This window comes from Melanostigma gelatinosum (assembly GCF_949748355.1).
Source record: "Melanostigma gelatinosum genome assembly, chromosome: 4".
NCBI classification, from domain to species: domain Eukaryota; kingdom Metazoa; phylum Chordata; class Actinopteri; order Perciformes; family Zoarcidae; genus Melanostigma; species Melanostigma gelatinosum.
In genome coordinates this window covers 5,615,121-5,641,194 of record NC_136637.1, presented here as the reverse complement: position 1 = coordinate 5,641,194, position 26,074 = coordinate 5,615,121, and the positions used below count along the sequence as shown (strand labels likewise).

General features: G+C 42.5%; 1 protein-coding gene across 1 annotated transcript; it reads right to left on the bottom strand.

Annotated features, from left to right (window-relative positions):
- Positions 1–1,896: 1,896 nt before the first annotated feature.
- LOC306776732 (excitatory amino acid transporter 5-like) lies at positions 1,897–25,749 on the bottom strand (the record flags this gene model as incomplete). Its single annotated transcript, XM_079267541.1, has 11 exons — positions 1,897–2,061; positions 3,354–3,456; positions 4,080–4,214; positions 6,258–6,452; positions 6,548–6,781; positions 13,055–13,154; positions 14,121–14,328; positions 14,410–14,452; positions 15,815–16,030; positions 17,152–17,231; positions 25,510–25,749. The coding sequence occupies 11 exons, from the start codon at positions 25,747–25,749 to the stop codon at positions 1,897–1,899; spliced, it is 1,719 nt and encodes a 572-aa protein (XP_079123667.1).
- Between the last annotated feature and the right edge of the window lie 325 nt (positions 25,750–26,074).

Here is a 26,074-nt window from a genome sequence, read left to right as displayed (position 1 = left end):
AAATGACTGTGCCACTTAACTACAAATCATTTAAATACATTTAATTTATGCTGACCATCTTCCGAACCACTTTTTAGAAACTTCTCGGGAATCCGCTGGTTTCAGTTTTTAATTGCTGGTAAAAACAATTAAATAATCTGTGAACATTTAGTTACCTCCAAATTTTTGTCAAACTCACATTGTCAGTAATGACTCTCGATCTCAGATATAGGTAAATCATTAGTACACAACTCGAGGTAACACAATTAAGTGGTTGAGTAGTAACTAAACCCAAACTAGCATCTGTTCGCTGCAGCGGACTCCAGTAAAATTGCCATAATCCCTCCAGCACTTTGTTTACTTTGCAACATTGAAGTCAAGACAACAACAGGAGAAAATAATGCGGCTTCAAGTGAAGCCAGTTAGAACGCATGCCAGCATGCTGTCAAATACAAATGAGACAGAAGAAGGAAGTTGAGTCTGCAAGATGAAGGGCACTTGGATTGATTGAGCCGTCGGATTGTACAGATTACCCTTTAACCCTTCCACCAAATCTGAGCGCAGGCAGCAGTGACCACCCACCAATCAAATACACAGTTCAGCCAAAGGTTCGTTGAAATTCCTGAGAGAGCAAAAAGTGTTGTGAACATAAGGAACAATTAGCAGCATGAAGAAGTGCGTCCCTTTGGAGGATCCCAGATAAAACACTGAAAAAAACATGATCGAGGAGGGATCCAAGCCTATTGGCTTTGTTCTTAGGTCAATAGCAATGTGTTTTCAATTGCCGATCCAACATGGTTTCTTAAGATATGTTTATCTCAAACTAAAGGTGGATTTGTTCTGGCTTTAAAGTCCAAGTAAAGATGATGAGCAGGTAAAAAGCTCTGACAAATAATCTTGGTATTGCTCCACCCAAAAGGATAAGGACCTTTTGTTCAGGGTACAGTCGAGCAAATAAACGGCCAACTGCGAGGGTAGGCTCGCTTGTGAACTTGTTGCTTACAGTTGTCTGGGTCAAGGTAATCCGGATGATATATATGATGATGAGATCCATCCAGGGTGTTCTGGGTCTCCCCGGTCTCCCCGGAGCCTCCTCCCAGTTGGACGGCCTAGAAATAATCTAAAGGGAGGGTCCCAGGAGGCATCCTGATCAGATACCCCAACCAGCTCAACTGGCTCCTCTGAGCTCTTCGTCTGGTTCCGAACAGGGTTTTCATGCCGGAGCTGAGTGACCCTGTGATGGAAACTCATTTTTGGCTGCTTGTATCTGCAATCTCATTCTTTCGGTCACTACTCAAAGCTCATGACCAGAGGTGAAGCTAATGAAATGTACCGTTCCGTCTTCCATCCTCTATTTGTCCATTTCGGTCAGTACGCAAGAGGTATTAAGGTTTGATACCTAGCCCTAAAAAAAGGCCATGGTAGCCACGATTTGTACAGCTTCTAGTTGGCGCTGTGAGACCAGATGATGAACCTGCAGTTACACCCAGGAGAGAGTAATGTACCCATAATCATCTGGTGCAGATTAGACTCCCGTACATCCTGTTCTTCAATGGTAACCAGAGATCCTGCTGGATTTCTCTGGTTGATATTAAGCAACCTTCCCACTTTTTAAATTCAGGCTAACTTGATAGATGGCTAGTTTCCATTAAAATGGTACCTTGGTCTTTTTGTCCTTGGAGCCATTGTTTTCTCTTTCATCAGTGAGAAGGAGAACAAAGCTCAAAATTAAGCTCCAATCCACTTTTGGCCAACTAAACCACAGTTCCTGTCACCTAAACTGAACTCAAAGCAGTTGCTGCTGCTCAGAAGAAGAAGAATCATGCTTTGTTACCACCGTCTCCTGTTCAGATGGCACAGTGAGATTTTCACAAGACTCTGTGGTGTTTTGAGGAGAGCTGCCCGGGTCCGGTCCGATCACACCTGACAGATGTTGTAGTAGACGGTGTGTGCATGACTCCCGTCCGCTGAGTCGCCCATCGTCTCGAACATACAGTCTTTGTGGAACTCCGTCATTGGCACGTTTACGCTGTGAGAGTTGTTGTGAGCGTGAGGAGTCTGCGTCCCATACGACGGTACGGGCTGGAGAGGAATCACACAAAAACACACAATTAGATTCCCATATGGATATCTTCCTCTATGTTTTGGCCTCTCTGTTTAAGGTCATCAAACTGACATTTTTGAAAAAGCCTTATAAAAAGGTGCACATTTTTCAAAACTTCAGTTTCTGTGCGTCCGTGTAGACATGTAAAACGGAGCGTTTGGGAATCCATCACCTCAAATGGGCCATGCCCTTTGTTTCTTTGTACAATAAGCATGCGCCTGAAACAATAACGATTGACATTTTCAATTTCACCGTAGCACCTTGGGCCATGTGCCAGACAAGTGTTGCATAAATATAAGTGTAGAAATGGGTGTCGAATGTGAATAAAAAGATAAGCTACTTTTCACACTTCTGTTCTTAGTTTTTGTCTTCTTCTAATCGATAATCATCATCATAATTTGTGGAAGTCACCATAATGCTTTGTGGAATGGATGTACAGACATCTATTACTGTGATAACTACTTTGATACTGATAGTTTTGGAGTGATGAGGAGCAACTATTTACCATAATTTCTAAGTGGATTTATGGATGTTTATTCATGATGGACATCACATTGAGTAATGACTGAGAAGGAGAGTAACCTTTGGCTCAAATTGCAGCAATCAGGTGCCAAGAATCCTCCTTTAGTATAGATTAGCGAGCCAACTTTGATAACATTAGACAAAGTACTTTAGCTACTGTTTTATACGCTTATGCAGTAGTATACAGTGGGCCTAAAGTATACAGCACTTCAGAGTATTACAGGTAATTTAGTTAATTCTCAGTTGGTTATTAATGGACTTTTCTGGCCAGCAACAGAGGGGGCGGGGCTTGACAAAGACTCAATAGGATTTAAAATGAGAGTGGGAGGTCTAATATGTTGAGGTTGTTGTCTAAGTCTAAGTAAAATCTGCTGTAATGTATTTAAACCAACAGGCATCAATAAGTGAATGTGTAACAGGTTGATGTTTGCAATCAGAAGTTATATAGAGAGATATTTAGTTTGGGGTATGATTTTTTTCTCAAAAATAGGAAGCAAGGACTAAAACATGTTCTTGTTCAAATTAATTTCCTTTTATTTTTTTTATTGTTATTTATTGAGTTTGTCCATGGGAGCCAAGCCGAGGAAATATACAAAACGTTAGCAATAGCAAAAATATTAATGGGAAGTCGAAATTATGAGAAATTTCAAGTACAAATTTGACAAAGTAAAGCAAAGATATTCTCAAGTTAAAACTTTTTCGCAAAATTGAAATTGCAGATGATGAATTTTGATATTATGCTTTGCACCTTTCCTGCTCCACTGAGGGGGAAATCCTTCTGACAGAGGTGGGCGATGATTCCCGCCGCCAGAGCGTCACCCAGAACGTTGATCATGGTCCGAAACCTGTCGCTGCAGAAACAGAATGAGGAGACACCGTGAAACCCAAACTACGCTGGACAAGAGTCTCTGAGCAGTACTGGAAGTATTTTAGTACTTTATTCACATCCTTTGTTTGTTGACTGGGATGATTGGGGCTTGGCAGCAGTGGAAAGCAAAGAAATGTAATCAATCATATTAGTTTTGATTCCACCAGTGTTACCATATATTTACCATGTTGAAAATCTATGCATTGGTCTTTCCACTAATTTCATGGCCCCTTCAGTTGGGCCTTGGGACCCCCGCACTGCCCCAGCTGATTTCGGGCAGGCAAAAAACTGCACCTCTGAGATGTAAATACCAATGCATTATTTTTTGAAAATAAACCTCTTATATTTATTTCACTGATAGTTGTTAAAAATTAGATCATCCTTAAACTAACTATTTCATACAGTGGACTGAAAATCATTGTTTTATGTGATGCCCTTGCTGCCCTGGCTCAAAAAATTGAAAAATGCAAAGGGGAACTTTGAAAACAGTTTTCATTTCCAATTTAGTCATTGATTTGATAACATCAATAGATCTTCACTAAATGTAAATGAATACTAAACTGCACAGAAAGAGACCTTTCTACAAAATGAGTACTGTAAACTTACAGGATCCAGTCGATGGCCACGATAAGTGTGATGTCATCTGGCGGCAGGCCCACTGATGTCAGCACGATCACCATGGTAACCAGACCGGCCTGAGGGATACCCGCCGCACCGATGCTGGCAGCTGTAGCCGTGATGCTGCATGAGGAATCCAGAAGGAAGAGTAGAATTTACCGTCAACCATTAATTCAACCAAAACGTAAAGGCCTCGTCAGTTAAACATTTGGTCTCCTCCTGTCCCCGTGGGCCACCGCAGCTCATTTAGTTTAGATGCTCTTCCTTTTTATGGTTCTGACGATAGCCTGCGAACACATTTTGTAGTTGGTCCAAAACCTTTAAAGGGGTTTCAATGTGGATATGCGTTTTTTTGCACAGTTTGACGGACATTCATAGAAAACAAAGTTGTTTCGTCGGTCATTGAGTTTCGTACAAAACTAAAATATGTCAAAATAAACATACTTTTCGTTGGCACTTTCTTTTCAAACAAGGTCTAGAGCAGGGGTTCTTAACCTTTTTGACCCTCGGGGCCCAACTTTTCAAGTACAAAGTGTCCCGGGGCCCATTCAAATATTAACACGATTAGTTTAACTCATTGATCTCACTCTTGGTTTGATTTGTATTCAATAACTATATTGTTACCTGTTCAACTCCACCCCTATTTTGGAGCAAAACTGCCTCAAATGAAATACCCAAATAAAAATGGCTGTAGCTTCTGAACCACTCTGACTATATGCATCAAAAGTGTCAGAACACCTGTAGGTCATACAGAAACAGAGCAGTGGGCCTTTGGAGTCAGTCAAAATTGAAGATTTTTGTCCACATAAAATAAAAAAGTATCTTTCAGTATAAATAACTGCCTGTGGCTGTATCTGTACAGGTAAAGGACAGTGTAGGGCTGTAACTACACTATCAGTGAACAACTGCCTCAAATTTGAAGAAGATTGGACAAAGTATGACCATTCTACAGAGTTTCTTCCATGAAGAGATCCAGGCGGAGCTCTAAAAGGACATTTGGAGACCCAAATGGACACATGGTAACCACATGATATTCTGACACACTAAAGGTGTTTCTCCCTTTATATTTTGACATTATATTGTTTCCCTTTTATTTTTAGCCTTTGCAAATTGCAAAAACTATATATATTTATATATATATATATGGAAGACGTGGTGTGTGAGTAGCGGACTTGCTGTGCGTAATGGCTGCGACAGAGCGCACGATCGCGCATGAGAGTAGCTCAGTTACGCAAAGGTTATACGTTGGTTGACGGCTTATGTAAGCGGAAGATAAGGTTTGTACTATAAGTACTAGCGTTTTCTGAAGCCACTTGCTCCATGGTAACATCCGCTAGCACATTGTCGGGTCTGTAATGTGTCTTTTTCCGTCGAAATGCTGCAAGATACGACTTAGTTTCGAAGGCTTCAGTGCTTCGTTTGATAGCATTAGCCCACATTCCACACACTGAGCCCTCGGCTCTGCCTCGTTGCCTCCGTTCACAAAGCCGTACTTAAGAAAGTCAGGATTGTACTTGCGTACACATTTAGACTTTTGGGGGGTATGGCACCACTGTCGTCTTCATTTTTTCTTTTTAAAAACTTATCCATAACTTTCGCTACAGGCTAGCGGCTAGCTGAGTGTCTTCTTCTGCTTATTGCAGCTCGTTAAACAACTGACTGACGCATTACCGCCACCAGGTGGTGGGAAGCTATATTGTAACTGAGCGTCTCATGGATAACAGTTATATCTCTGGTGTCTTCAATTGATAACCTATGCGGTCCCGCGGCACTCGCGGCCCACAGGTGCAAAACTGAAAGTTTTTTGCGGCCCTCTAGATGATTGGGCCGCAGCCCCATGGTTAAGAATCACTGCTAAAGGATATATTAGAGCCTATCCAGACACTTGAACTTTTACACAGTTGAATTTGGCTTTTACCATGATATCATTATATCCACTTCAGGTGTATTAAGTGGCCTTCTTGAGATGAATGTGTGGTGGAAAACATTCCTTTCAGGTATAAAATGTTTCTGCATTCTCACGGTTCAGTGACCCAGGCCTTTTACCTACTCTCCCAAGCTTGTGAAAGTGGTTCCAGACCATCTAGTCAGAAAGATTATGAGACTTAGTCCACATTTACTGATATGCTGGATGGAGACCAGATTCGGTTGTTTGTGTCGGTTTACCTGATGGTGACCAACTGGCCGAAGTCCAGCTCATAGTCATTAACCTGAGCAATGAAAATGGCCGCCACAGCCTCGTACAGCGCTGTGCCGTCCATGTTGATGGTGGCGCCCACGGGGAGGACGAAGCGGGCGATCTGCCGATCAATATTGCAGTTTTCCAACAAACACTTCATGGTGATGGGCAGCGTGGCAGAGCTAAGAAAAGACAGCATTCAAATAAAACATGAATAGAAACCTTGAAAGCATCCACAGACCGGCGGGTTGAAAACAGGACTGCCCTGGACTCTGACCTGGAAGAGGTAGCCAGGGCGATCACCATGGCCTGCAGCAGCCCACGGATGTAGGTGAAGGGATTCTTCTTGGTGAGGACGAAGTAGAAGAAAGGGAGGAGGATGAGTCCGTGGACAAAGAGGCCAGTGAGCACGGTGATGCCGTACCAGCCCAGCTTCTTCCCCAGCGTGCTCGGGTCCTGCATGTCCAGGATCTTCCCCGCTACCAGGAAGATGATCCCAAACGGAAAGTACCTGAAAGGACAACATCGTGATGATTTATCTGTTCTTAGAGTCTAAGCAGTGGTGGAGCTAAACATGAAATGTTTTTCCTTAGGGTAACACCAGAGGAAAGGTCATGGAGTCATTCAAATCAAAAAAGTTCATCCTCTGGGAATCAGTCATTAAGTCATCAGCCTCTGGGGATCATGAATATACACCTCAGATTTCTAAGTAATCCAGTCCCTAGTTTTCCAGATAATTTGTCATGGACCATAACGTTGGTCACAGGGATTATTTTTGTATTTTATCATAATGGACATCCCCTTGGGACCACGGATATCAAAAACAACAGATGTAAACAGATGTAAACAGAAATAAACCACTATGAATAAATAGCGTGGAAGGGTTGGGCTATGACAGCATATACAAAGGTAGAACTATGTCCACCGGTAGAGATACAGTAAGACCGTTTCCACCGCTGTAGATACTCTCTAATGGGTAATGGGATTTAAGCAGACAGGGATGAGGAGAGTAAAGTTATAAATACAGAGCTGGAAGAAGCATACCAACCAACCCAAGATAAGGAAGACCTCTGGTTACATGATAACCATCATTTGCATACCGTAGGTTTTTTTGACAGCATTCTGTTAGCTTTGTGAAATGAAAGATGAGCAGGAAATCCTGTGCAGGAAGTCTTTTTGCTATTGGATTTTCCCATTGCACTGACTGAGGTCAGGTTGGTATTTATTTGCACCGGTTATCATTCAAACCTGTAATACTTGAAATGATTGTTCTCAGGAAGCGTAAACTATTTTATTTTTACTGTTCTCAGTCTGTTGTTTTAAACTCATGTGTTGTCTCGTTTGAGGCAATTGTTTGTTTGTTTAAGGAAGTTCCAAATAAAATAAAAAATATTCAAATGTGATAAAGTACAGTTTATATTTTAAAACCATTTTCAACAGAACAATCACTGTGTCGTGATATATTCCATTACCATGACTTAAAATGACATATACCCGGATAGAAGATTTTACTAAACAGTCTCATCCCCACTAAACAACAGTCTCTCTTGGTATTTATGCATTAAAGGATTTGCATACTGGATATATGTTTTTATTCTATTCAAATTTTAATTGTTGAATATATGTTTTGTGTGTGTTTCATTGTGCAACCGTGTGTTAAAATGACTAATAAATTGAAAAGCATCACTTTTCCCCGTTTACATGAAAGTAAAAAGAAAACATCTATTAGACTAAACTGGCGAGAGAGTTGAATACCAGGGTGAGAACGAGATACTTCTCAGAAATCTCCACCACTGTCGCTAAATCTGGGATTTCTAGCATGTGTATACCAGTCTGATTAAAGCTTCTCTAAGCTGCTGTTATTACAATAATGTGTTTTAGCGACTTAAGAGCTGAAGTAGTTTCCCCGAATCAGCTCATGAATGACAACATTTAACAACTGGCCTAATCAGTCCAGATCATTTAGATCAGCATCCCCAAAGCAGAGCGGTGTTCAACAGGCTGTGCGTCAAGTGCAAATGATTACCAGAACTAAGCGTCCATGAACAATACTTGTGAAATATTTGATAAGGTGAATATTGGTATGTGTTAAGAGTTACATGTGTGTCCTTCAGGGTTTATGCTGCGTTCACACCGGTCGCGTTGATTTTTTGACGCACTGCAAAAAAGCGTCCAACGCACTGCACAATCGCGTCCAACGCGTCGCCGGTCGTGTTCACACCAAACGCCGCAAAATCTCGTAGCTCCGGAGAGGGGGCGTGGTTTATCGTCCTGGAAGCCTCCATCTGGCCGCCATTTATTTCCGCTGTCAACCGTGAAAGGAATAAGGACGTGTTTTGTACGTGTTGTGGAAGTCCCTCAAACATCGGAATGCCAAACGCCGTCATGTCTGGTTCATATTATTGTTCAGAGGAGCTCCGTGGATTGTATCGAGCTGTATTCACTGTGTCTAGCAAGCCACCGGTCGCTGTTTACTTCAGCTGTAGGAACACAAAATAAACTGATTTGGCTGTGATTCAACGGCAATAAACCGACAAAAAGGGACTCCGAAATAACTACGTAATGATGCAGATTTGTAGGTTACTTGTCTTCTCAATGGAGCTCTGATGGATCGGTGCTAGGCTATGCTAACATCGTAGCAGCTCCACCAGCACTCAATAACGTCACGTAGACGTAAATACGGCAGCGTCTGTTCATTGTTTGTACCGTATGGTTTACACACACATGTATACACATAGTTTGGTCCGGTCTCTATTGATATGAGGTATCGTAGAGCTCTGGGTGAACACAAACGGCTACAGGATTTATTTCCTGATTCAACAACGGCAGGAAGCCAGTGATGACAGGGGGAGCAACTCAACGCTGATAGACTATCGCGCCACAGCATCACGCGATTATGTCGCTGAAGTTGAAAAATTTCAACTCGCGCGTTGGCGATTTTGCGGCGTCCAACGCGTCCACCGCACTGCAATAACGCGTCCAACGAGCGGCGCCATCGCAAAATCGCGGCGCGCCAGTCTCATCGCGTCTGTGCATAGACTTTGTATGTAATCTCGATGCGCGTCAAAAAATCAACGCGACCGGTGTGAACACGGCATAAGAACTGTATCCGTTTACTGCTCAGGTCAATAAGCCTTGCGTGGGCTCTGCTGGCGTTTTTAATCTGGTCATGTGCTGCAGCAGGATGACATTACAGCCATGTTTTCCCCACCTGACAGGTCATCGGGTCAGATCCAACTCATCGTTCTCGGTGTCAGAGGAGGGGTCACTCAGAAGTGAGACCTTTATGACACAAATATTAACCACAAAATACTAGGGGTGGGGGGGGGGGGGAATCGATACATCGAGCATAGAATCGCGATATTCTGCGTGGCGATATTGTATCGATACACAGAAGCCAAATATCGATCTTTTATTATATAAACTATAAACTTTTTGGTGTTAGAAAAACAAAAATAATTGCTTTTTCATTGCACTAGATCACATGTGTCAAACTCAAGGCCGAATCTGGCCCGCCACGTCATTTTATGTGGCCCGCGAATTCGCCAGCAAAAAAAAAAAGAAAAGATTTTTGTTTCTTTGTTGGAAAAATAATTAAAAGTTGGACTTGAAAATAAAAGTATCCCCAAGGTCGAAATTATGAGATAGAAAGTTGAAATTATGAGATAGCATGTTGTCTGTGTACCGACATTAAAACTATCACAACAGGTGGACAGGAGAGGCAACAGCCCGAAAAGCGGTTTTCCAACGATTGAAAAAGATCGACAAATAATCCCAAAATGTCCACGAAGAGAAAAATTGATGCAGAGGGAAGAAAATGTAATGAAAGATGGGAAAGTGAATACATGTTTGTGCTTCAAGGAGAACAACGTGTCTGTCTTCTGTGTTATGAGGCAGTGTCGGTGATGAAGGAATACAATTCACGTCGGCATTTTGACACCAAACACGGAGCAAAATTTAGCCTCCAAGAAAAACATCAAATTGTCCAAGAATTAAAAGGCAGACTGCAATCACAGCAGAATATATTTACACAGCTACAGCCCAGTGCATGCTAAAGGTATGTGAGCAGAGCTCCGACCAGATACAGACTTTTACAAATGTCAGTTTGTGAAGAAACACCATCGCAGACCGAGTTCATGAACTAGCAGCAATCTAACAACACAGCTAGCTAAGAGACGAGCAGGTACTTGTATTTTAAATTAACTGTTGATGAAAGCACAGACAACACGGATACATCATCTATCCATGTTTATCAGACCTGACTCTCAGTGAGCAGCTCGTGGATGTAGCTGCATGCACAGGACGACGACAGGGAGGAACATTAGTGATGCAGAGAGGTGACACAAACAGCTTTGAACAAAGTTAATGTAATAACTTGTGTTTGATATTTGTCTTTGTTATTTTCTTTAATAGTTTGATCTTTGATAGAGTAATGTGAGTTTCTTAACCCTCAATTAAAGTGATTTATGTTATAATAACAGAAATGTGTTTAAATATCATTTTTCATTTATATAACTGCATGTACAATATTTTTACACTTGAATAAACAATAATCAAATGCAGAGAGAGTTATTGAACAATATGTTAGGGAGAAGTTAGTTTTACAGTCTTACAGTTACAACCGGCCCTTTGAGGGCGACCGTGATGCTGATGTGGCCCAGAGTGGAAATGAGTTTGACACCCCTGCACTAGATGTTGCCGAGTTGTTTTCTGGTGAGGTCAGCAGAGGTCCCGGGTCAGCATGATTGGTAGGACGTTGGTCAAAACAAAGATGGAGACATCAGAGAAAGGAATCAGAAATGCGCCGTCCGCTTAAATCAGACGTCTGGACTTATTTTGGATTTTTTTTACAAGGAAGGGAAGAAGGACATGAATACGACACATGGATATGACTCCGTCGCGGCGTTTTTTCACAGACACAGCTGTGCCCAAGCTCTACAGAGAAGTGAATCTTCAGCAGAAAGAGTTACATTAACTTGCAATGCGTTGATGTCAGCACAATATCTCAGGGGACTGGCGACGGCAGTCTCTCGTTCTCCAAACTAGAGCAGTACACGCAAGTCACACCGGGGCAAACATTACAGACCTCCTGCAAAATGCAGCACAAGAATGGGGGATTGCCAATAAAAACCTTGTGGTTGTAACCGACAACGCTTCTAACATGGGCGTTGCCGTTCAGTTAGCAGGATACCTGCATGTGAAGTGTTTCGCTCACATGTGAAGTGTTCGCATGTGAAGTGTTTCGCTTACAGCTGCCAACAGTAGCCAGGCTCATGGGGAGAGTGCGGCGCATAACTGGCTCTCTGCCCTTGCCCTTATAACGAGTTATCGCACTTATATAAGTTATAGTTCATATACTGAGTCCACACACGTTTGCATTCAGTTAAGTTGGACTATGTAGAATGTAATACAAACAGTTCAGTTGGTCAGGTGCATGCAACATTTATGACAGGTTTTTATGACAGTGTTGGTCAGTCTGTCTGCCCTATTTTGCTGCAATAATTGATTGATTGAAGTGAGATGAACAGACTGAAAACTTTATCTTATTAGATAAAACATGTTGACACAGTTTTCCTTTGGGGACATAATTTGAAGTTGAAAAAAGTCATAAATATGTTATTGCAATACTCAGCATATCACAGTGTTGTGATAATATCGTATCGCGGGACCTCTGGTGATTCCCACCCTTACAAAATACCACGTTGTGGTTTAATATTGCCGAAACAAACAGGCAGATACATGCCAGAGACTTCTGGATTTCATGAAGGTCAAAGTCAAACCCTCTGCTACTTCAAAGGGAAGTCATGAACACACAAAAAAATAAATAATCCTGTGGAATCAGGATGTGCTCAACATAAAGTTGTATGCTTTATGTTTAGTTAGAATGTTTCTTATTTATAGGGCGCTTTCACATCTGTATTTTGCTTCATGTGGTATTTATCTTCTCTGATGAGCTCACAAAGAAATGATTTATTTTGGGCATTGATAGTATAAACTGCCTCTGCACTTCGTATGTCATAAATAGCAACTAGCAAGTGCCTGGAGAGGCAACTTGCACTTGTAGCAGGGCTGGGAAATATGGAAAAAAATCAGATATCACGATATCTGATTCTTTGATCTTGTGACGACAATGTAGGTTTGACTACTGATGGAATCACAAAATATTTATACTTAAAAGATAGTGTTGCTGAATAATCATCAGTAATGTGGATAGAATGACTAAATGGGTGAAGGCAAATAAAATAAAAGCAAATGACATCCCTTTCCTGTAAAGCAGACTTTAAAACCAGTAAAATACAAAACTTATGTCATACTACAATATCCAAACTCTAGGACGATATCTCGTCTCATATCACAGCTAGTCAGACCTCCATTTATCCTATTTATTCTGTTCTTAGCTAGCTGCTAAGAACTGTTTGAGTTCATGCCACGTCCCAGCATGCAACCTGGTTACGGGAGCCTGTAAGGTCAAATCGGATCAGGTTCCCACCACAAACGAACCGAGGCCCACTTCCTCTTCAGGGTCTCTGTGAGGTGGCTTTGCACCCAAGAATAACTGTTGTGTTCAAATCGGCCCATAAGAATCTTTCAATGGGAATTTACAACGCAGCTTTGAAAACACCTTTAGAGAATGACTTGACTTCTGACGATGAAGCCAGGACCCTGAAACTGAATCCAGACATTAGGTTTTTCTGCTGTCCCATATTAAAATATCGAATGTAAAATAGACCAGCGTTTTCTCAATAGTACGGTATGTACTGTACATTCAGAGTATTCTTCTCACCAGACAGCAGCGTTGATGATCTTCATGACGCACTCGTTGATACACTGGCACACACTGATCAGGGGAGCTCCTCGCTCTCCCATCCTGCCCAGCAACAGGCCTGCAACAAAACAGTTAGTCCATTATTATAAGCAGCAACAGAAACCGTCTGGACTGCAATGTCAATACACCACTGTTGAAAAGTCTGTAATCTCCTGCTACTGAAGCTACATTGTGTCCAGTAACTCTGTATGTCTGAATAGTTTTTTAAGCTTTTAGTTTGTAGAAAGTCCTCTTTTCTAATAGATGTTATTTAGATTGGAGGAAAAGAAAACACTGTACAATGATTCAACCAGAGTGTCAACTGAAAGAGACAACAATCCCTCTGAGCAGCCATTGGTCAGAGAAACTGGAACTTAGCATCAAAATGTGTTTAATTTAACAGCTTCCTGTTTCAGTATTTCACAATAATGCACCCTGAAACAAGCTGGAATTAAGAGGCAAAGTGTTGCTTTAGCAATGCTCTTCTTCAAACTTCCCAATAGAAACAGAAGGTTAGTGTAGGGTTAGCACTAGTGGAATGTCAGCTGAACAAGTCACAGTTTAAAGCTCTTCAATCTAAACATCGAGTAGACTGCAGAGAGACTGACTCATTGTTTAGATGCCAAACTGCACCGCCGTAGTTCAATAATGATCGAGGGTCACCGACGCTTTTCTGTCCGGGAACACCAAACAAAATACAAAGTGGTGCCCTCGACTAAATGGAAGTTTGAATTATTTCATTCTTGTTCTTTTCGGGGCCCAAACTTTCAAATGTAAATGGTGTTTGAAGTACACCGTTTTCTTCATCTCTGTTAAAACAGCCAGTATTGAAAAGAAGAAGAAGAAGAAGAAGAAGAACTACCTAACAGCCGATTCGAGGAAACTACAGAAATTCCAACATCTGATCTGTTGAACAACGAACAGAAAACAGAATATAGATAATAAATTATAATTGGATAATAAAAACTTCAGCGCAGTAAACATCCGGACTTGATAACAGCGTTCTCTGTGTCAGTCAGCGAGCCGTGGACTCCGTCCTGCTCACCCATGGTGGCGGAGAAGACGACGATGCCCAGGACGTTCATCTGTTGGCTAGTGCCGGGACTCGTCTTGTACGTGACATCCGGAGGCGGAGTCAGCTCCAGGTACACCGTCCGACCTTTAGGGTCGCTCTCGTCGGGGAAGACGTAGACAAAGTTGGACTGGACGGTTCTGGCCTGGACTTTGAGGATGGGAACCAGGTCCGTTTTGTACTGGGGGAACACAGACGGGTTTGTTACAGGAAGTTTTTAAAAGTTCTTTGTCATCTGAATGACTTCTGGCTGTCTCGTTACCTGCTGAAACGTGGCCTCGATCAGATTAGAGGGAACCATGTTTCTGCGGAGGAACAAAGAGACACAGGGTTGTTATTTAACGGTGACAGAGGCTCACATATCAAACACAGACGAGTCGAGAGGGAAACGGCTGCGTACATCACCTGACCTTCAACGGGTGGTGAGAGATACAGGTCAACCTGATGGTAAGGAGTCTGCCAACGTGCCGCAGCAGAGATCATTGCTTTGCACCGCTGCTGACTCTGCTAATCTGTCACTCATCCCTGCAGGATTACTAAAAATATACGAATCAGCCCGTCTGTAATCGGATTGATGTGTGTTTGTTGTGTTTTCTACGGTTTGTTGATCGATGTGTTGTGCAGCTGACTGATAGCGGTCTGTTGGACCCTGTGATTCTATCAACTGATTGATTATTTTCACCAATGTGAAATCTCTCAAGAGTCCAAAGTGAAGTCTTTAAATGTCTTGTTTGTTTGATCAACTGTCAAAACAAAAACAAAGAGATTCAGTTTACTGAGGTATAAAACCCAAAATCTGATGCACTGGAGGATGACTGGCAGCTTGTTGTAATAGACGTAAATGATCAACAGCTAATTGACTAAGTGAACTGCACTTCTTCTCCTGCCTTGCAGTGAAAAGCAGCAGACACACAATCAAAGACTGACGTCAGGTCGAACCCACTAGATTATTATTCATTATCACCCATATAATCCACGGTCGGCCATATTTTCTCAAACATTTTCTGTGTTCATGTTAACGTCCAAGTGCTAATTGCAACTTGTTACTAAACTCTGGAGTCACATGACTGTCTTCCATGTTCTCCGATGAACATGAAAGCTTGAGTTATGACGGGAAACGCAGCGTCGCGCTGCTTAGAAACCAAAACCAACAAACTCGCCACAAACTTTTTAACAATCTCACGTGTCTGCTTCTGCGGTTACACAGAATGTTGCACTCCATTCATACCGGTGAAAAAGGGCAAGAGGCTAATTAGCTTCCTGAACTTTGGCCTGCGGATGCTAAAAGGCCACTCCACATTGAAAACCCTGCTGTACATTTCTGAAATAACTGAATTTGTTGTCCAGCACTGTTTTCACAGATGCTTCCAGTAGAAGCTTGTGCTCGCTGCAGAGCTGTGCATCATCAGGTCTGTGTGGTAAATCTGAAATGTGTGCTTTCACCTGTTTCTACAAATGATGAAAGACTGAAAGAGTTTACAGTGGTGGGGTGTGATGGTTTTCTCAGAATACGCCAGCATATCATATCAGCTGCAAAAAGCTAAATTCCTTTTTTTGCGTGAAAGCAGCATATCATCAAAATGACAGGAGAACAAATGAAACCAACAAACTGTCCCACATCTAGAGAGTCCCGGGTCTGACCCTTCTAGCCTCTAAACATCCTTTACCTGATGAGGTCGAGCAGGGCGTCGGCCGAGGTCATGACGGGCCCCCCTCCCAGCCGGTTGCTCTCCATCTCCGTCCCCACGCCGGGTTTGATGATGAGGACGAGCACGATGCCGACCACCACGGCGATGAAGGTGGTCCACAGGTAGTAGGTGACGGTCAGGACGCCAATCCGACAGCACGCCTTCGACTCCATCGACGACAGACCCGACATCAAACTGCACGAACAAAGGGAGGGAGGGATGGGCACATGTTGGTTTAAAAAGGGACATTTTGTTCATGTCAGTTTCAGTTTCATCTGTGTGTGTTCAGGACAGAGAGAGGTCCAGGACATGTTTAGCCTAGCTTAGCATAACGAGTGGAAGAAGGGGGGGAGACAAAAAAAGAAATCCACCTTCCAAGTGTATTAGATGCGCACGTTATATCTTGTTGGATAACAAGAGTTCAAACAACTTGCTGCAGAAAGATAATGCGTTACTTTCTGACTTCATGAGACTGCAACATTTCAACAACCATTGGATGGATTGTGTGCTTCAGGGGATGTCCTGATCATTCATGCACAGCAACGCCACGATTGCAGCCGCCGTGAACTTTTCCAACCAGTCTCTCCCTCTCCTCCTCTCCACTGAGCACACCATAAACGACAGCAAAATTCAGAACGAGACGTTTTTCCCCCTAATCAGTGTGTGTCAATGCGTTTCATTACAGCTCAGTGTGAGAGTCTCTTGCGTTTTGCTGTCATCTGTTTCAGTGGTGGAGAGCAGAGGACAACCACGCTGACCACAACACTGTGCAACAAAAGCAATGTAGTAAATGTAGTAACCCCCTGCAGTACCTCCGCGGACCCCCTAGGGGTCGCAGACCCCATATTGAAGACCTCTGGTTTAAAGCATGTAAATCAGTCTGCATTGATCTTTATATTGTGAGAAAATAAAAGTTTCTCCTTTTGTTCATTAAATATCTGCAGACATTTGAAGGCAGCAGCTTGAAAACACCACCAAGCTTCTACAGAATAAAACACACACACACACACACACACACAGAAAGTAAACTTGACCACTGAAAAAACAAAAAAGGGATAACATTGACGATTCCAGGATTATGTCCTCATGAATCACCGTGTTTTCTCTGAGGTTGAATATTATGAATCCCATCTGATAAAGGGGAACTTCAGCACAAAAACTGGTGAGGCTGGGAACCGCACCAGTAGTGGAACCTTAAATGTCAGAAACTTTTGACATTTCCTTTCTTTTTTTTTCTCTCTCTCTAAGTTTCATTACTATTTAAATGTTTTCAATATGTCTGCTGGTGTGTGACAAGCACAAAACCGTCGACCTACCTGGATGTGATGAGAGGAAGGATGAGCATCTTCAGCATCCTCATCAGCAGCTCTCCGGGAAAGGAGAAGTAGATCTTTGCCTGCGATAATGAAATACATCTCACGTCAACATTTGAAAATAAAAAAGCGGGTCTTTTGTCATTGTTTAATTACTAAAATGCCTTGTGGAGTTAGATTCTCTTTGACCTGTAGAGCAGCGCCAAACAAAAAGATGCTTCAGATTCAGTTCTGTGCAGCAAACAATGGGTGAAGTCACACTTTGATCTTTGTCGAACGAATCATGTTTTATACAGAAACAAACTTTAAGAAGAAGGTAATGAAGTTTAAGGTTGTTGTTACAGGTCGGGCCTATTATAAAAGGAGCTTTAAAAACTGAAATCTATTTCATGTCATTTACCAGGTCTATACGATGACCCAGTGTTTGTCTTTTGTATTTTCTTTATTCATTTTAGGGCCTCGACTAACGATTATCTCAATAATCAATTCATCTGCAGATTATTTTCTCAATAAATGAATTGTTTGGTCTGTTAACTATCAGCATACTATTTATGTATTTTGATAAAGATGTCCATAATTTCCCAAAGTCACCGTGGACAAGACTTTGGACAAATGTCTTATTTTGTCAAATAAAATATTCAGTTTACGATGAAATATAAGTTTATTTACCTAAGTGCAATTTTGAGGTACTCCTGTAGTACATTCAAATAAATCATTATATTATATAATTCAATTTAAACTTTTACTGAAATACATCTTCAGAAGGGAATGTTGTAGTTTCTTTTCTCCACTTCATGTATCTGAAGCTGCACTCACCTTTCAGATTTAGGTTTTACATCCAAAACACATCAGCATGATAATTAAATATTGCTTGTAAACTTCTTAACAGTGTTGGGGTCTGGTGCCACCTCCTGGCTGGCTGAGCTCCTCACATGTTCCTTCCTCCTCACCAAATGCCTGACCTCAGATCAGAGCATCATCTGCCCAGATGACCACACCTCCCGGCTCCGGCCAAACCTAACACTGACCCCTCCATTGGCCGAGAAAATGCCCCCGCTGTGTCTGAGACCAGGTTTATAAGCACCAGCACAGCGATATTCTGCCTCTTCGCGCCGGACTTGTCCAGGCCACAGAAGATTCAGCTTTCCCCTCCAGCACGACGCTGGCAGCCGAAGGCCCACGAGGAAGCCGCGGCCTTCAACCCTCATCCCTCATCAAACCCTGTCAGGTCACAAGTATTGATAAAATGCTAGGCAATCTTATTTCTTCTAAGGTGTAATATTTTACACCTTCTACTGTCTCGCAGTTAGTATGGATAAAATATACTTTATATGCTTTATAGCAGCTTTAATAGTTTTAGCTTTAATAGTTACTCAGGCAATACTCATATGAGACGGTAGGGCGAGGGAGAAACAGTGGAAGATTACTGGCTTAACTGCGTCACAAGGGCAGTGCCGCCATCTTAGGTTAGGCCCAACAGCCTCGGGCTGTATTAAACCAGTCCCCCCCCTGCAGTCGACAACATTTCATACACACTGACAGATGACCACACCTTCTGGGACGGGCCAGTGTGGACGGATTTGTCCAGGCTCCTACCAGGTGGCTTACTTGTACAAACAAGCTCCGCCTGCTTCTTTGATTTTGACCAATGGGCTTCCATAAGAGGTACCTATATCAATTACTGCGCTGTTGTGTTCAAGCGTTGTTCTTATGGCAGATCTCGATTGAGAGTGAAGCTATTAGAAAACCCATGCATGTTGAATTGCTGGGCTGCATAACTCTGTTGATAATAAACCTATTGCTTTTGATATAACTAAACGCCTCTTGAGAGCTTTCGTTGTCCTCTTAAATCCGCTCTGAGTGTGGGAGATAAGTTTTTCTCACAACAAAGTTGGTGGAGAATGTGGGCAAAATTCGATACAGAGCTCGGATTGGAGAAATAACGGACCTCTCTCTGTTTTCAGAACCAAAAGGCGTACGCGCAGCTCGGGGAAAAGTCTGATCGTACCGGTACATCTAAGCAAGGTAAGCAGAAGCCTATTTAACTGAATTCTGCAGATTGTAGTTATAGACATAATCTAAATTTTGATCAGACTAACCGAACTGTGAGTATGACATAGTCATAGAGTACTTGTAAAGAATAATCACACTGCAACAGAGTTATACAGTTATTCAGCCATTTGGGGGGTTTGTACACATGAGTGAATGAGTCCAACAGAAAACGTAAGATAAAAGGCGAAAGATAACGCACCTGTGGTATTGTAGAGTGAAGTAGAGTGAAACGCTGACACGCGTGGAGCACGAAGCATTCGAATTCATGCCACAGATAGCGTAATCTTTACCGTAATTTATAAGACGTTTTGGACTACGAAGAAACTGCATAAGATGACGGGGATATGTGTTAAAGGTCATTGAAAACTGAATAGAGAAAATAGACCGTGAATAAATACCTTATCAGGGCCATCAAGTCTCCGGATACTATGTTTGTGTGTAGCGTGTAGTGGAAAATCATGTTATCTCTGCTTAGAGTAGCCTAGACGTAGTTTCTGCACGAGAGCACAGAACTTAAGTTAACCGATGTGTCGTTGATAACGGACGAAGTTTAAAGGGAAAGTAACCAGAAACGGACAGGGCCAGAACAGAGCCCTAGGTTACGTGTGTTAAATTGTTTTGTTGATGTACTGCATTTGTTGTTTTAGGTTAGGGAAAGAAGTGTTTATTATTTGACTGTATTTGTTTGCTGAAAAGCAGTTTGTCATTTGTGTAGTGGCTAAGAAGCCAGCTGCACCGCAGTCGGGTTGCTGAGTTTGAGAAAGTGGATTGAGGGTTAATATACGTGTCAGTTTTACTGGTAGAGTTAGGAAGATTACAGAGGATGGAAATTTGGTTCCCTAGGGACCGTCAACAAAGTTAGGAGCGAAGACACAGCAAGGGCGCAGAGGCTCTGTGAAAAGTGGAGATAAGGCCCAGCTGCAGCTGCAGCCTTGGGAAATAGTTACTAGGGGCAACAGGAACAGTTGACAGGAGCTTTGGCTCCATCTGGTGGACATTTGGGAAGACTGCATCCAAACATTTTATATTGCATATTAGTGGAGACAGTGAAGAGGAATCAGACATAGGTATGGATCAGTGTATCATCCACAGTCACAAGGACTGGTAGAGAGGGAAAATCAGACGCTAAAATCAAAAATAGCGAAAACATGTGCAGCATCAAAGCTGACATGGGTTGAAGCCTTACCATTAGCTCTAATGGCAATGAGGAGCGCACAAGGAAATGAGACGCATCTTTCACCACATGAATTAATGACAGGGAGGCAAATGCCAGGTCCTCCAAGAGATGGTAGTCATATTCCTGCCCTAGATGTGCAGCAAGTAGAAATGAAGGCATATATGACTGCATTAATCACTCTCACGGCGGCTCTCTCCAAACAGGTCCAGCGAACCAGTGCAGCAGACCAGGAAGAGGTAAAAAATCTCATCCGAGTGGGTGACTGGGTCAGGGTCAAAGTTCATAAAAGAAAGTGGACTGACCCCAGGTGGACAGGGCCGTACGAAGTGAAGGAGGTTACTTCACACTCGGTCCAAGTCATAGGTAAAGCAGGAGCCCCTTGGCACCACCTGACACACTGTGCCCCAGCACCTGAGCCGTCCAGACCTCTAGCAGAGGTCCGAGGTGATCTGACGCAAAATGCAGGGTAATTTGTTTTGTAATTTGTAATTTGACTTTTCAGCAACCACCAATCCCTTATCCTTGTCTTTAAACAACGTCACCAAGAGCAGTACAGGAAAAATCAGAATATGGTTCGCCCTATTAGTGGATGTGACCGGAAAGGATCTGCAAGTAGGAGTTCAGGTAAACATCATCCCTTCCCCACAACCAGAAACAAACCATAGCAAGCAATTAGCTGACCTAGCCGTCTCACCACCACCACCCTCCCTATGGAGCCTACCCAGTATGGGAGTAGCAGATCAGCCTGTTAGGGTCAGATGAGGCAGAGCCAGACACATGCGTATAACAGGACAGAAAGGTAAAGAAAGTGACGTCCTTCAGACGTCAAGAGAGGGAATTATTGATAAAATGCTAGGCAATCTTATTTCTTCTAAGGTGTAATATTTTACACCTTCTACTGTCTCGCAGTTAGTATGGATAAAATATACTTTATATGCTTTATAGCAGCTTTAATAGTTTTAGCTTTAATAGTTACTCAGGCAATACTCATATGAGACGGTAGGGCGAGGGAGAAACAGTGGAAGATTACTGGCTTAACTGCGTCACAAGGGCAGTGCCGCCATCTTAGGTTAGGCCCAACAGCCTCGGGCTGTATTAAACCAGTCCCCCCCCCCCCGCAGTCGACAACATTTCATACACACTGACAGATGACCACGCCTTCTGGGACGGGCCAGTGTGGACGGATTTGTCCAGGCTCCTACCAGGTGGCTTACTTGTACAAACAAGCTCCGCCTGCTTCTTTGATTTTGACCAATGGGCTTCCATAAGAGGTACCTATATCAATTACTGCGCTGTTGTGTTCAAGCGTTGTTCTTATGGCAGATCTCGATTGAGAGTGAAGCTATTAGAAAACCCATGCATGTTGAATTGCTGGGCTGCATAACTCTGTTGATAATAAACCTATTGCTTTTGATATAACTAAACGCCTCTTGAGAGCTTTCGTTGTCCTCTTAAATCCGCTCTGAGTGTGGGAGATAAGTTTTTCTCACAACACAAGCCATTTCGCTGGTCGAAACAAATGTTCTATTCTGAGTAAGGCCCTTACCCCGCTGGAACGGATCACGGAACGGATCCGTTTCTCCGTTTCTTTTTTTTTCTTTTTGTGTGCACATTCTGGCGAAGGAAGACGTTAAGCCTCACTCCTTCTCCGATGATTCCCGGGAGACGTACGGACCACGTCGTTTCAACCGAAGTTAAACTGTCCTCTCTGCAGCGAGTACAGATCGGACCTGCGTTTGCTCGCACGAGACACGCCACAACGGACCGAAAACAGCGCCGGAAAACGCCGCGTTGACCAGCAGCTACCCCCCCCCCCTCGAGGAACACGCGATTCCTCCTCGGAGACTGGCCTTTGTTCCGAAGCTTCTATAAAGTAAGGCTCATGGCGTCTGGGCATAGCTTAGCTTAATATAACCTACGTTCAATTCAGGTTATTCATTTATGTGTTATTATTCCCGTGTTTTTGTCGTGTTACGTTACTCTCGCGTGATATCAAGGTATTGCGTCATCAACGCGGACGCCGAAGCTCCGCTGTATTGTGTATTTAACTGCTGTAACTGTCTGCATTAGATCAGTCGCTGCGAGTGGATGCAGCGTTTGTGTATTATTACTTGAGAGATGTGATAAGGAAGCCATACGCTCATCTCACCGCAGTGATAAAGATCTGTTTTATTTGGGGATTATTTTCATTCATTTTAATTCACTTCGTGTGGCATTTCTCTCGTCCTTGAATCAACTCTGTGAGTGAAGTGTGGGATCGCGGCTATCGTGCATAAGTGTCATCAGTTCGCGACGTGACAACAGCAGCTTGTGTAAGATATGATCAGCGATCCTCACCCTCACTACAACGCGACACCACACACAGCAGCTTGGATTCCCCTCTCTGCCTCCTTTTATTTCTCTTGTTTTCCGTAACTTACATACACATAGAGCTGAGTAGAGTGACCCCCCCCCCCTCTCTCTTCTAACTTACACACACATAGTCAGGGCCCCTGGGTAACCCCGTTGCCCTCGATTGCCTCATACACACGTGCTGCATCGGCACACGTGATTACGTACAGCAACCTCTCCGCCATTTTGATTACGTCACGCGACTCCGCCATCTTGGTAGTTTTTTTGCTGTAGTTCCTTAAGGCTCCTCCCTCTTCACACACACACACACACACACACACGTATACATACTCATCCATTTTATTAATTTGACTTTAGGTATTAGGCATATAAAATTGTATGATAGTTTGTTGGCTGCAGTATTAATTGATCTGATCATTTATTATTTTGATTTAATAAACTCCAATGAGCAGTCGTCTGTGATTACTTGTGCATATGTATGTAATAAACTGTATGTAGTAGCCTGTGCTCGAATTTAACCCTTCACTGTCACTGAATGTATAGTCATACGCTGACTATTGACATTATGAGTGACCACTAATTATGAGACTTAGTTTTATCGTTTGGTTATTGGTCCCTGTTCGCAGGGTGGTGCCCCGTTGTTATTAATAATCATTAATAATTGTTACATACATTAATAATTCTGTTGATGTCAAGAATTCAGTTTCTTAAATGCTGATAACCCAAACACGCTCCTTTACGTTCCCAACAACAGTAATGACATTAAGCAACAACAATAAAATGCTGCGTACACATGAATGAGTCAGCAATAATAATTCAGTTATATAATGTTGAAATAATAAGCATGACTAACACTTGTGTGCATTTTTCTGCATGTCAAGTACTTTTAAGTACATTTTGCTGATAGTAAAGTTTACTTTATTAATAAAGTAAAATTCGGAATACTGGACTTGTAACAGAGTATTGTAACAGAGTATTTTAATAAGGATCAGAGTACTTTTTCATCAAATAAGAGCAGCAAATTCTCCCATTTGGCATTTTTGCTTGTAAAATGACTCAAATGAATGAATTTATCATGTAAATAGTTAACTGATATACTGATTGATCATTTTAGGTGTGATATGGTTAATTGCTGAAAGATTTTCTTTACGTTTTATCTCCCAGCAGAAGGTCTAAACCTGATTCCTTCTTTGGTTTGTTGTTTGTTGGCCTACGTTAAATCCCTACCAAGTGTACGTTTATTGTGCCTCAAAGTTCCCACAATAAACACAGAGGACATGAGCTCAGTGTTTCTATTTGATGTGTTTTATTGTTTACCTCGTTCAGTTTCAGCTCCTCAAGGTCAGCACACTCATTTGGCTCTAACTGACGAGAAGAAACTACCCGAGCGGCTGACGGCCACTTTAATTGAAAGGAGGGATTAACGTGTGTGGATTTGGACGGGCTGTCCTCTCCCTCTGTGACTGTTAATGCTCCCTAACGGTTTCTACCAGAACATGTACCTGCAGAGAATCAATTTAAAAGGCAAACATTACATCTTTAAATTAAATGATCAGTATTTAAAGCTGCCTGTGGAGTTTTCTTGGAAACAATATTTCTAACAAACATGTTGAGACACATTTCCTTCCTCAGAAAAGAAAAGCTGATTTTGTTCAGTTTTTTTTCTTTCAATATTTAAATCCTGCATTGTTTACATCCATGTTTGGGACCCTTTAGTAAAAAACTCCTGACCAACTGGAAGCTTGAAGAAAGATATGGACATGGTAGCTCGACGAGAAAGTTAAACCTGTAATGACTTCTTTTTTTGTCCACAGAACAAGCTGTTAACACACCTTATACAGTTAGCATGTTAGCAAACAGCTGCCTTCTTCCACATACACAACGTGGTCATCCCAGCTAAAAACAACTAAAATATTTTAAGCTATCAAACTGAATGGTTGGCTTTCCTAAATCAACAACAACAAGGACTAACTAATAACTGCTAAAACTTAAACTCAACTGCTGGCCTCAACCACGCTGGACATTTAGTCAATCAATTGTCAGAAAGAGTGGCAGAAATCCGACATCGGAGCATCAGCTTTACGTAGTTGTAGCTAACATGTTAGCAAACAGTTGCCACATTCAGCAGAAACAGAACTGTTAACCTGAACTTAGCTGCTTATCTGACTTGTTAGCTAACCCGAACTACACAGTTTGAGCTCATAAACAAACTGCAAGCAAACCTAAATTATTTTAGCTGCTAAAGTCGGCAGTTAGCTAATTTGAGCGGCACTATTTTAGCTTCTAACCTCAACCAAGCTGTTTCATTAGCTCTGAATTTGGGAGCTGAAATATGAGAATATCAGTCCTGATGAAAAGTTCAATGGACAGCATTAACAGAATAGTTTCATTAAGTCTTGTGGGAACTGGAATTTCAAGGCCTAGCGGCGGAGTCCTTCATTTTATACTTAAGTGTTGATGAGAAATTGAAGGACATATCACAAGGAAGTTAAGTTCAGTAAATAAGTAAAATGTATTTATAAAGAGCTTTTCACAGACAAGTCACAAAGTGCAGGTAAATGACAAGTATCCACACGGGAGATATTTTCGACATTTTAAGTCACAGCAGGTGAGTCCTGCTGGGAAGTTTGAAGGAAAGATTCGAATGGACACTAAAATAAAGTATCAACGTGGGAGAAAATAATTTTGAGTACCAGCAGGTGAGTCTGGACGTAAATTAAAAGCACAGGATCTCCCTGGTGTTCAATCTTTCTGTCCCGACATGTGAGTGGTAACTTTACCTGTGTGGACAGATGAGTTCCCCTCAGCGTGAAGCCCAGCGCGCAGCCGGTGATCACGGCGATGATGGACAGCGTCAGCAGCCCGTTCCTCTTCAAGAAACCCTTCAAGTTACTCCTCAGGATCCCCTGGAAGAGAGTCTTCACCCGGTCCCACATCGTCCTCTTTGCTTCTCCCGGAGCATACGAACTGTGTTCGGAGCGCTCCTCCTCCTCGCCGCTTGGTAAAAGAAGCTTGTCCATGCCTTCCAAATGTTTTATTGGTCTTTGTTACTGTGTAACTGGCAAGGTGACAATCCTGTAAAATCCAAAGACGACCTAACCTTTTCCACTGAGGGATTAAATCATCATGATCAGAGCCAACGGCAGCGCTGCAGACCGGCTGCAGGTAGACTTACAGCCACTGTAAGAGGCTTAAAGAGGTTGAACAACCTCACACGCCTTTGTTTTGGATCATCCTGGACCCGGTCCGGTTGTTGTTTCTGGTTTTTTGGCTGAACTCATGGGGTGAAAAGGTCTTCTGAGAAGTCAGAGGATCCTGCAGGTTTAGACGGAGTTGCTGGACTCG